The sequence below is a fragment of the Eumetopias jubatus genome, unplaced genomic scaffold (assembly GCF_037043125.1).
Source record: "Eumetopias jubatus isolate StellerSeaLion01/CBP00866 unplaced genomic scaffold, mEumJub1_p1.0 scaffold_10, whole genome shotgun sequence".
NCBI classification, from domain to species: domain Eukaryota; kingdom Metazoa; phylum Chordata; class Mammalia; order Carnivora; family Otariidae; genus Eumetopias; species Eumetopias jubatus.
In genome coordinates, this window is record NW_028274816.1 from 99,482,831 (window position 1) to 99,494,918 (window position 12,088).

General features: G+C 51.3%; 3 protein-coding genes across 3 annotated transcripts; all 3 read right to left on the bottom strand.

Annotated features, from left to right (window-relative positions):
- Nucleotides 1-335: 335 nt before the first annotated feature.
- Nucleotides 336-3,928, bottom strand: LOC148163442 (uncharacterized). Its single transcript, XM_088027098.1, has one exon. It carries the CDS (start codon nucleotides 3,926-3,928, stop codon nucleotides 1,550-1,552), a length of 2,379 nt encoding a protein of 792 aa, XP_087883224.1. The 3' UTR covers nucleotides 336-1,549.
- LOC148163443 (uncharacterized) lies at nucleotides 3,523-6,562 on the bottom strand. The gene has a single exon (XM_088028227.1). It carries the CDS (start codon nucleotides 6,534-6,536, stop codon nucleotides 4,065-4,067), a length of 2,472 nt encoding a protein of 823 aa, XP_087884353.1. The 5' UTR covers nucleotides 6,537-6,562; the 3' UTR covers nucleotides 3,523-4,064.
- A 208-nt stretch (nucleotides 6,563-6,770) lies between these two features.
- LOC148163444 (uncharacterized) lies at nucleotides 6,771-7,703 on the bottom strand. The gene has a single exon (XM_088027099.1). The coding sequence runs from the start codon at nucleotides 7,701-7,703 to the stop codon at nucleotides 6,771-6,773; it is 933 nt and encodes a 310-aa protein (XP_087883225.1).
- Nucleotides 7,704-12,088: the final 4,385 nt, after the last annotated feature.

Consider the following 12,088-nt stretch of genomic DNA (forward strand, 5'->3'; position numbering starts at 1 on the left):
AGGTCCAGCCTCCTCGGGGCGCTCTACACGCTGAGCCAGGGTTTCTGGCTGGGCTGGGGTGGGCCCAGCCTCCTCGGGGCGCTCCGCTGGCTGAGCCGGGGCCTCCGGCTGCGCTGGGGTGTGTCCAGGCTCCTCGGGGCGCTCTGCAGGCGGAGCCGGGGCCTCCGGCTGCGCTGCATTGGGCCCAGGCTACTCGGGGCGCTCTGCTGGCGGAGCCGGGGCCTCCGGCTGCACTGGGTTGGGCCCAGGCTCCTCGGGGCGCTCTGCAGCAGGAGCCGGGGCCTCCGGCAGGGCTGGGGTGGGCCCAGCAGCCTCAGGGCGCTCTGCAGGCTGAGCCGGGACCTCCGGCTTGGCTGGGATGGGCCCAGCCTCCTCGGGGAGCTCTGCTGGCCAAGCCGGCACCTCCAGCTGGACTGCAGTGGGCCCAGCCTCCTCGGGGAGATCTAGTGGCTCAACTGGGGCCTCTAGCTGGACTGGTGTAGGCACAGCATCCTCGGGGCGCTCTACAGGCTGAGCTGGGGCCTCCTGCTGGGTTGGAGAAGCCTGAGCCTCCTCGGTGCGCTCTGGAGGCTGAGTTAGAGTTACAGTAAGTACCAGATCCACAGGTTTAACAGTGACGTTGGAGAAGTTTGGCCACTGAGCTTCATTCTTACTTAGAGATGGCACATTCCCCTCATGTGCTGTTGGTTGAGGTACCGTCTCCTTAGATGGCTCTGGAGGTTGAGCTTGGGCCTCCTGAGGGGTCAAAGGTTCTACTTCCTCAGGGGCCTGTGTAGGGTGATCGGAGGCTTCCTGTTGGACTGAAGGTTTGATCTCTTCAACGGTACTTGAAGGCTCAGCTGGGGCCTCCTGTGGGTTTACAGCTTCCTTAAGGATCTCTGGAGGTGGAGATGGAGACCCCTGCTGAATTGGCAAAACCAAGATAAGGGACAGTTGACAGAGAAAAGGTAAAAACAGAAAGTCAACATGGGTTGGGGAGATGAGGAAGGCCCAGGAAGACCTCGAAGAAAAGGCTGCCATGGCAAGCAGGAGGCAGAGAACAAATGAGGAAAGGCAATTCTTACAAGATGGTGAAGGTGCCATTGTAGGTGCTGGGCTCTGGCACAGGCACTCTGTGGAGCCTCTGCTTTGGGCTGAAACCAGTACACGACAGCGTCTCATCTTTGCAGATACAGAGCTCACATATGTTGATGTTCGTGGTAGCATTCTCTTCTGGTTGCTCAGTTAAAGTTGCGTATGACTTTTCTGGGGTATATTTTACAAAATGCAGCACTGAATGCTGGGTCGTTGGGGGAAAAACTGTCTCAGATGACTCTGGTTGCGGACGTACAGTAATTTCCAGGTCCATAGGTGGAACCGTGACTTTAGTCAGGTTTGGATGTTGACTCTGAGCCTGTTCTGGATGGGCAAGTGTCACCTCAAGGTCCTTTGGAGGAGGAGCTATAGTCTTCTTCATGGTTGTAGAACGTGCAGCCCCTGTAATCGGTTTTGGAGTAATGGTAAGCCCCAAGTCCACAGGATGCAATGTGGTGCTGGGTGATGCTGGATGCTAACCTTGATCCTTACTTGGAGGTGGAGCTGTCACCTCCTGATGAAATGGATATTGAACTACAACCTCCTTAGGTGGCTCTGGAGGCTGAGCTGGGGTCTCTTGCATGGTTGGAGAAGTTTCAGTCTCTGTAGTAGGTTCTGGAGTGATGGTAAGCCCCAGGTCCAAAGGTTTAACCGTGACTTTATTTAAGGTTGGATGCTGAACCTGAACCTGCTCTGACTGTGGAAATGTCACCTCAAGGTCCTTTGGAGGAATTGTAGTCTGCTGCAGGGTTGTAGACTGTTTAACCTCTGTAGTAGATTCTGGAGTTATGGTAAGCTCCAGATCCAAAGGTTGAACTGTCACATTTGGTGACCACCAATGCTGAGCTTGATCCTGATGTGGTGTTGGAACTGCTGCCTCTTGATATATGTGAGGTTGGGATACAAGTTCCTTAGTCGGCTCTGGATGCTGATCTGGGATCTCATGCATGGCTGGAGAAGGTTCAACCTCGGCAGCAGATTCTGGAGTCATGGTAAGTTCCAGGTCCAAAGGTTTAACTGTGACTTTATTTAAGGTTGGATGGTGAGACTGAACCTGCTCTGAAAGTGCAAGTGTCACCTCAAGGTCTTTTGGAGGAGATGTAGTCTTTTTCAGCGTTGTAAACTGTTCAACTTCTTTAGTGGGTTCTGGACTTACAGTAAGCTCCAGGTCCAAAGGTTGAACTGTTACATTGGGTGATGATGGATGCTGAGCTTGATCTTGACCTGGTGTCTGAACAATCTCCTCCTGATATACTGGAGATTGAGCTACAACAACCTGCTTAGGTGGCTCTGGAGGCTGAATTGGGGTCCCCCGCCTAGGTAGAGAAAGTTCAGTGTCCTTAGTGAATTCTGGAGTCATGGTAAGCCCCAGGTCCAAAGGTTGAACTGTGACTTCAGCCAAAGTTGGATGCTGAGTCTGAACCTGCTCTAGGTGTGCAAATGTCACTTCGAGGTCCTTTGGAGGAGCTGTAGTTTTCTTCAGGGCTGTAGAATGTTCAAACTCTGTAGTGGGTTCTGGAGTTACGGTAAGCTCCAGGTCTAAAGGTTGAGCTGTGACTTCAGTCAAATGCTCTTGCTGAGCCTGAACGTGCTCTGGATGTGGAAGTGTCACCTCGGGGTCCTCTGGAAGAGATAGAGTCTGCTGCAGGGCCTTGGAAGGCTCAGCCTCTGTAGTAGGTTCTGGAGTTACAGTAAGCTCCAGATCAACAGGTTTAACAGTGGCACTGGGCAAGTTTGAATGCTGAGCTTGCGCTTGTCCTAGAGGTGGAACTGTCACCTCATTATGGACTGGAGGTTGTGCTACAACCTCCTTAGGTGGTTCTGGAGGCTGAGCTAGAGCCTCCTGCTGGGTTGGAGAAGGTTCTACCTCCTTAAGGGGCTCTAGAGGTAGAGATGGGGCTTCTTGCAGGACTGGAGAGGATTCTACCTTCTCAGGAGACTGTGGAAGCTGAGAATGGGTCTCTTGAGAGGCTGGAAAAGGTTCCACTTTGTCAGGGAGTTCTAGAGGCTGAGCTGGGGCTTCCTGCTGGGCTAGAGATGGTTCTACCTTCTCAGGGGGCTCTGAAGGCTGAGCTGGGGCCTCTGGCTGTGTGGGAGAAGATTCCACCTCCTTAGGGGGCTCAGGAGATATAGCTGGGGCCTGCTGGGGGACAGGGGACTGAGCTGGGGCCTCCTGCTGGGTTGGAGAAAGTTCTAACTCCTTAAGGGGCCCAGGAGATTTAGCTGGGGCCTGTTGGTGAACTGGAGACTGAGCTAGAGCCTCCTGCTGGGTTGAAGATTCTGCCTCATTAGGGGGCTCTAAAGGCTGAGCAGGGGCTTCCTGCTGGAGTGGGTATGGTTCTACCTTCTCAGGGGGCTCTGGAGGCTGAGATGGGGAATCTGGCTGTGTGGGAAAAAGTTCTACCTCCTTGGGGGGCTCAGGAGATGTAGCTAGGGCCTGCTGGAGGACAGAAGACTGAGCTGGAGCCTCCTGCTGGGGTGGAGGTTTGACCTTCTCAGTGGGCTTTGGAGGATGAGCTGAGACTGCATGTTCATTTGCAGATGGTTCAATCTCCTTAGGGGGCTCTGATGGCTCAGCTAGGACCTCCTGTTGGCCTGAAGCAGGTTCTACCTCGTTAGGAGGGTCTGGAGTCTGAGCTATGAGCTCCTGTTGGCCTGGAAGAGATTCATTTTTGGGGATCTCTGGAGAGTGGGAAAGAGGCTTGAACTGGATTGAAGAAAATTCAATCTGCTCAGGGGGAACTGGAGCCTGAGCAGGGATCTCCTGTTGCACTGGAGAATGTTCAACCTTAGTTGGCACTGGAGTTATGGAAGCCTCCAGAACTATAGGTTGAACTGTGGTACTGGGCAACATTGGATGCTGAGCTTGACCGGGACCTAGAGGTGAGAATGTCACCTCATGATGTACTGGAGCCTGAGATACAATATCTGTAGAGGACTCTGGAGACTGAGCTGGGTGCTCATACTGAACTGGAGAAGGCCCGATCCCCTCACTGGGCTTTGGACGCTGAGCTGGGACCGCGTGCTGGACCTAGAGAAGGTTCTACACCCACAACAGACACTTGACACAGAGCTGAGCTCCACTGCTGGCTTGGAGGAAGTTCAATTTCCTCAGGAAGATCTTCAGGCTGAATTGGGACACCCTGCTGCACTGGAAAAGGTTCAAAATTTTCAGGGGGTGCTGGAGGCTGATCTGGGACCTCCCGCTGGATTGGAGATGGTTCAATTTCCTCAGGAAGAGCTTCAGGCTGAGTTGGGACTTCCTGCTGGATTGGAGAAGGTTCAACATTTTCAGGGGGTGCTGGATGATCTCGGGCCTCCTGCTGGATTGGAGAAGGTTCCAACTGCTCAGGGAACACCGCAGACTGAGCTGAGGCCTCTTGTTGGGGTAGAAAAGTTTCAACCTCATTAGTGGACCCTGGAGTTATGGTTAGTGCCAGATCCACAGGTTTAACAGTGACACTGGGCAACAGCAGAAGCTGAGCTTGACTCCTACCTAGAGGAGAAACTGTTACCACATGATGCTCTGGAGAGTAAGCTGGGACCTCCTCCTGTTGGGTTGGAGGAGGTTCAACCTCACCGGAAGGCTCTGGATGCTGAGCTATGGCTTCCTGCTGGATGGCAGAAGGGTTAACTTCCTCAGAGGTCTGTAGATGCTGACTTGGGGCCTCCTGATGGGTTGCAGGTTTAACCTCCCCAAGGGGATTTGGATGCTGAACTGTGGTCTCTGAATGGCCTGGAGAACGTTCAATCCCCTCAAGAGACTCTGGATACTCCGTTGGGGTCTCCGGTTGGGTTGGAAAAGGCTCACCCTCCTCTGGGACCTGAGGGTGCTGAACTGGGGACTCCTCCTGGGTTGTAGAAGGTTTGATCCCCTCAGGGGTCTGCAGGTGCTCAGCTGGGGCTTCTTGTTGGGTTGGAGAAGGTGCAACCTGCTCAGATGTCTGTGGATCCCCACCCTGGCTCTCGTCCTGGGTTGAAGATTCACCCTTCTCAGGGGTCTGTGGAAATTGGGCTGGAGCCTCCTCCTGGGATGGAGACAGTTTTCCTTCCTCGGGGGCTTGTGGATGCTGGACTGGGGTCTCCTGCTGGGTTGAAGGTTTAACTTTCTCAGGAGTCTGTGGATGATGCCCCTGGCTCTCCTCCTGTATTGAGGAAGGTTCGGCCTCTACAGGGGTCTGTGGAAGCTCAGCTGGGGCCTCCTGCTGGGGTGGAAAAGGTTCACCCTCTTCCTGGGTCTCTGGAGGTTTGGCCAGGGCCTCCTCCTGGGTGGAATATGGTTCACCCTCGGGGCTCTGTGATTGCTGAGCCAGGGCCTCCTGTTGGGTTGTGGGAGGGTTAACTTCTCCAGGACCCTCGGGATGCTGAACTGGGGTTTCCTGCTGTGTTGGAGGTTTCTCCTGTGTGGTAGATTCTGGGGATTCAGTTGGAGTCTCCTGTTGAACTGGCAAAGGTTCAGCTTCCTCAGGGGACTGTAGAGGCCGAGTTGGGGCTTCATGCTGCATTGCAAATGGTTCCACTTTAAGGGGCACAGAGGGCTGAGCTGCAGCCTCATCCTGAACTGGCAAAGGTCCCACCTCTGTAATGGGTTCTGGTGTTATAGTAAACTGCACATCTGCAGGTTTAACACTGACATTGGGCAGGTTTAAATATTGAACATGATGGTGACCTGGAGGCGAAACGGTCACCTCATGATGCCCTAGAGGTTGAGCTGGGTGCTCCTGCTGGGTTGGAGAAGGTTCCACCTCCCCAGAAGGCAGCTCTGGAGGCTGAGCTGGTTGTTCTTGCAGGGTTGCTGAAGATTCTATCTCTCCTGGAGACTGAGCTGGGGTCTCTTGCTGGGTTGAAGATTCTGCCTCATTAGGGAGCTCTGCAGCCTGAGCTGAGGTCTCCTCCTGGGTTGAGGAAGATTCAGCTTCTCCAAAAGGCTCTGGCAGCGGAGCTGGGGGCTCCTGCTGAGCTAGAGAATGTTCTGCCTCTTCAGGATTCTCTGGGGGCTGAGCTGGGATCTCCTGCTGAGTCAGAGAAAGTTCACATTCCTCACTAGGCTCAGAAAGCAGAGCTGGTGGTTCCTGTACGCTTGGAGGCTTAGCTTCCTCAGGAGGCTCTGAAGACTGAGCTGGGGTCTCCTGCTGAGTTAGAAAAGGTTCAAGCCGCCCAGGAGACTGAGAAGGCTGAGCTGGTTGCTGCTCACTTGAAGGCTCAACCGCCTCTGGAGGCTTAGCTGAGGTCTCTCGCTGGGTTGGAGAAGGCTCTGCTTCCTCAGTCTGCTCAGGAGGCTGAGGTGGAGCCTCCTGCTGGGCTGTAGAAGATTCAACCTCCTTAGCCGGCTCTGGAGTTATGGTAAGTTCCACATCCGCAGATTTATGTGTAACACTGGAAAACCTTAAATAAGTTAGATAGTGGCTGATAGGTTGACTTATCACCTCATCACTTACTGAAGGTTGAAGTAGATACTCCATAGGAAACTATGGAACTAGAGTTGGGGCCTCCTGCTGGACTGGACTAGGTCCAGCCTCCTCGGGGCGCTCTACACGCTGAGCCAGGGTTTCTGGCTGGGCTGGGGTGGGCCCAGCCTCCTCGGGGCGCTCCGCTGGCTGAGCCGGGGCCTCCGGCTGCGCTGGGGTGTGTCCAGGCTCCTCGGGGCGCTCTGCAGGCGGAGCCGGGGCCTCCGGCTGCGCTGCATTGGGCCCAGGCTACTCGGGGCGCTCTGCTGGCGGAGCCGGGGCCTCCGGCTGCACTGGGTTGGGCCCAGGCTCCTCGGGGCGCTCTGCAGCAGGAGCCGGGGCCTCCGGCAGGGCTGGGGTGGGCCCAGCAGCCTCAGGGCGCTCTGCAGGCTGAGCCGGGACCTCCGGCTTGGCTGGGATGGGCCCAGCCTCCTCGGGGAGCTCTGCTGGCCAAGCCGGCACCTCCAGCTGGACTGCAGTGGGCCCAGCCTCCTCGGGGAGATCTAGTGGCTCAACTGGGGCCTCTAGCTGGACTGGTGTAGGCACAGCATCCTCGGGGCGCTCTACAGGCTGAGCTGGGGCCTCCTGCTGGGTTGGAGAAGCCTGAGCCTCCTCGGTGCGCTCTGGAGGCTGAGTTAGAGTTACAGTAAGTACCAGATCCACAGGTTTAACAGTGACGTTGGAGAAGTTTGGCCACTGAGCTTCATTCTTACTTAGAGATGGCACATTCCCCTCATGTGCTGTTGGTTGAGGTACCGTCTCCTTAGATGGCTCTGGAGGTTGAGCTTGGGCCTCCTGAGGGGTCAAAGGTTCTACTTCCTCAGGGGCCTGTGTAGGGTGATCGGAGGCTTCCTGTTGGACTGAAGGTTTGATCTCTTCAACGGTACTTGAAGGCTCAGCTGGGGCCTCCTGTGGGTTTACAGCTTCCTTAAGGATCTCTGGAGGCAGAGATGGAGACCCCTGTTGAATTGGAGATGTTTCTATCTCTTCAGGGCGCTCTGGATGTTGGGCCTTTGACTCCACCTGAGACAAAAAAGATTCAGCTTCCTCAGGCAACTCTAGATGATTTGGGGTCTTCTGCCGGAGTGGAGGAATTTCAACCTCCTCAGGGAGCTTTGGAGGTTGATCTGATCCCCCTGGGAAATCCATTGGTAGGTTCTCCTCAGGATATAGGATATCCATACTGGAATCTGAATAATCATCCTGCAACTCTTGTTCTAGGTGGTCTTTATTTGTAAATTGGTTTGGAGTTCCAACAACTTTGGCAAGCCTTTGATGCTGAGCTAGATCTTTCTCCAGGTTTGGGCGTGAAACAGTGAACTTTGTTGGCTTTGAACTGTGACTATCCAGAGGCGGAGCAAGTATTTCAAATGATTGGTGATCTTCAGCCTGATCTAGACCTACAGTTTTAATCTTACTTTGGAGTGGAGGAGGCGGAGCTATGGTCTGATTCTGATCCCAACCTAGCCTTGGAACCACCTCTGGGAACCCTTCAAAAAGCTGGGTTAGCTTGTCATTCAGATCCTGATCTGCCTCTGGGGGCAGCTCACCAACTATATCGTGTCGGGAAACGGAACCAAAGTTTCAGTCAACTCCTTAGGCAGCGCCCACATCTGGGCTGGAGCTGAGGACCCCAAGTAATGAAAGACCCCCGGCTCTGCTGGGGGTGTAAGTACCTGGGGCGATTCGGGCGGGAATTTAGAGGAGTGCGAAGACCAGGGCTCAGTGGGCCCCAGGAGGTCGGCGGTCAGCTGGGCAGGGTCCAGGGCCCACTCGGGAGGCTGAGCTGCCTGGACCAGCAGACACAATGATTGCCACGTGAGGAGGAGCAGCAGGACCCAGAGGCGCAGTCGGGACATGACACGCGGAGGCTCTGGGGCGCAGCGAACCAGGTCAGGGCCTCTAGCTGGACTGCGGTGGGCGCAGCCTCCTCGGGGCGCTCTACTGGCTGAGCCGGGGCCTCCGGCTGGACTGCGGTGGGCCGAGCCTCCTCGGGGCGCTCTGCTGGCGGAGCTGGGGCCTTCGGCTGCGCTGGGGTGGGCCCAGCCTCCTCGGGGCGCTCTGCAGGCGGAGCCGGGGCCTCCGGTTGCGCTGGGGTGGGCGCAGGCTCCTCGGGGATCTCCCGCTGCGCGCAAGTGGAAGCCGAACCGTTATGGCAGCCCCGTGATGCGCGCACTGTTAGCAACTGCGTGCCCCAACGCATAAATATTTGTTGAATGAGTAAGTGACAGGTATCAATATGCAAACATACTACCTTTATTTAAAACAAATTATTCATTTATAATCACTGATGAGGATAAGTACAACTTAATAATAAATAATAATGTCTTTATACTAATAATAAATAAATGTCTTTCTCCACCCCCACCCCTTAATTTGTGACTCAATCTCAATCTTTTGAGACAAGAGCCTTCTGAGAATTTCATAAAAGCTATGGACCTTTTCCCTAGAAAACTGCACTTTCTTGAATATCTGCAAAGGTGTGCACGTGATTTCAATTTGGGAATCATCCCTTCAGGGCACAGGTCTGTGAGGAGAATGGATTGAGTTCGGAGGAGGGCCAAACTTGGATGGATAATAAAATGATATATCACATATTGGTTGTAGATATCTCAAAATATCATTTATTCTCATCACTACCTTGAAGTTATAATTGTTATTGTACCTACCACTGTATCTTGTTATTTAACGTGTTAACAGAAGCAGGTTTATTGCTCTATCACTAATCTTTTTTAAAAAGTATTTTGAAAACTGTATTTCAATATAATTTCCTTTTACGATATATTTTAAATTATTATACATTTAAAAACATTATCCCAAGAACACAGGCTTCTGCAGATCATCAAATAGATATATAGAAAAAAAAGGTTAAAAATCCTGCCCCAGGGGACCAGTGATCCATAGTTAGGAACCTCTGCCTCAAGCTGAATTAGAAATCTGCAAATCTTACTGGATTCATGTTCTAGTATACAAACTCCCAAACACATGCTTTTGAAAAATTAATTTTTAAATTTCTATTTATTTTCTAAAAATATGTTTTATATATATGTATTCACATGGCTCATAATTCAAAAGGTATATAGTACACAATTCAAAGTTTTTCTGCTACTCCTGTCCCTCAGCCTACCCATCGCCCTCCACTCCCTAAAGAAAAGTAATGTTATTTATTTCTTGGGCCAAATTACTTTCAGTTTTCTTACAAGTATGGGAAATAAAATCTCCAAGTCAGACACTATCATGGGGAAATACAAATTATAAATAGTATCTAAGAAATTCATAAAATAAAAGAAAATTTGCTTGGTTTTAGCATTTCTCCCTTACCGATAAAATATCAGACGAAGGGTGGGGGATCTACTTTAGTGGGATCATAATTCTTATGTTTAGATTACTATGACTACTATGTCTTTTATTACTAATTCAGGAGTCATTTATGACTTATCTACTCAAGTTGAACTAATGATACGATACACAAGCTGTCATGAAAAATGCCAGTTAATTGCTTTGAGTGTAATGTTTTTTCCAAAATCATTTGTGTCTACATTGACTTTTTCTACAAATCAATTAAAAAAGATAACAAGGGGGCGGAGCAAGATGGCGGAGGAGTAGGAGACCTAGATTTCGTCTGGTCTCAGGAATTCAGCTGAATAGGGATCAAACCATTCTGAACACCTACGAACTCAACAGGAGATCGAACAGGAGAGTAGCAACAACTCTCTGAACAGAGAAGCGACCACTTACTGGAAGGTAGGGCTTGCGGAGAAGTGAATCCGAGGCGATATTCGGGAGGATAGACGGCGGGGGAGGGGCCTCCGCCGGCCGCTTCTGGCAAGTGACAGAGCTGCGGAGCACAAAATCGGACCTTTTAGAAGTTGGCTCGGCGGAGGGACGTCGCTGCAGTGGCTAAGCGGGGGGTGGAATCCTCCCGGGACAGTGTGGTCTCAGGACCCTTGGGGTCACAGAGAGACCGGGGGTGCCTGAGTGCGCCAGAGCTCCCAGGTATCAGAGCAGGAAAGCCGGCTGCAGATACGGAGCAGAGTCGCGGGCTTTCAGCTCGGGGTTGCCATAAACTGTGATCTGCGGCCCAGTCGGGGCACGGCTCCCCCAGCAGGGACCCAACAAGCAGCAGATCCGGGGAGACTCCCCTTCCTTCCCGGGGAGGAGCGGTGCGGGAACGCACTGCAGGGATCTGCTGGGTTTGGAGACTCCGAGCGGGGTCGGGTGCCAGAGATAGCGGCGCTCGATCACAGGCCGGGTGAGCACGGAGTGCGGCCGGAGACCGGGGACACGGAAGTGACTGCTTTTCTCTGGGGGCGCACTGAGGAGCGGGGCCCTGAGTTCTCAGCTCCTCCGAGTGGAGATTGGGAGGCCACCATTTTCACTCTGGTCCTCCAAAGCTGTACCAAGAGCTTGCAGGGAACAAAAGCTCCTGAGAGCAAACCGGAGCAGCTTCCTTAGCCCGGACCGACAAGGGCGGGGCAATTCCGCCTCCGGCAAAGACATTTGGAAACCACAGCAACAGGCCCCTCCCCCAGAAGATGAGCACAAACAGCCAGCAAGCCAAGACCAAGTTGATCGATCAAGGAGAATAGGAGAACTCCAGCGGTAGGGGAATACTGCACATAGATTCATGGCTTTTTTTTTTTTTTTACCATGATTCATTATTTCATCAAAGTTAATTTTTGTTGACTGTTTTTTTGTATTTTTCTTTTTCCCTTTTTCAACCAACATCTTATAAATCCCTTTTTTAAAAAAAAAACATTTTTTATTTTTCATTTTTAGAGTCATATTTTATCCCTTCATAGTAGTTACCCTTATTTTTGGCATATATATATAAGTTGTTCTCTCTTTAAAATTTTGAGGTACAGTTTCTTCTAACAGATCAAAATATACCCTAAATCACTAGTGTATGGCTTTGTTCTAGTCTGCTGCCTGATCACATTCTCTCCCTTTTTCCTTTTTTCTTCTCTTAAATCTTCTTTCTTTTTTCAAACAACTTATCTTACCAAGTCCTTTTATAAAATCTTTTATAATTTTCATCTTTACAGTCATCTTCCATCCCTTCATTGTATCAACCCTTATTTTGTACATATATGTCTTTCTTCCTTTAAAATTTTAGGAGGCACTTTTATCTAACAGACCAAAATATGCCCAAAATCTAGTGTGTGGCACTGATCTATGCACTAGCCTGATCATATTTGATCATATTCTGCCTTTTTTGTATTGTTTTGTTTTTGTTTTTATCTTTTTTTTCTTTTTTTTTTCTTTTTCTCTTTCTTTTTTCTTTCTTTCCCTTTCTTTTCCCCTGGTTTCAGGTCTTTTCTGATTTGTATACAGTATATTTGCTGGGGACGTTGTAAACCTGTTAGCCTTTTGTTCTCTCATTCATCTATTCTCCTCTGGACAAAATGACAAGACGAAAGAAATCACCTCAGCAAAAAGAACAAGAGGTAGTACCGTCAGCCAGGGACCTACTCAATACGGACATTAGTACGATGTCGGACCTAGAGTTCAGAATCATGACTTTAAAGATACTAGCTGGGCTTGAAAAAAGCGTGGAAGTTATTAGA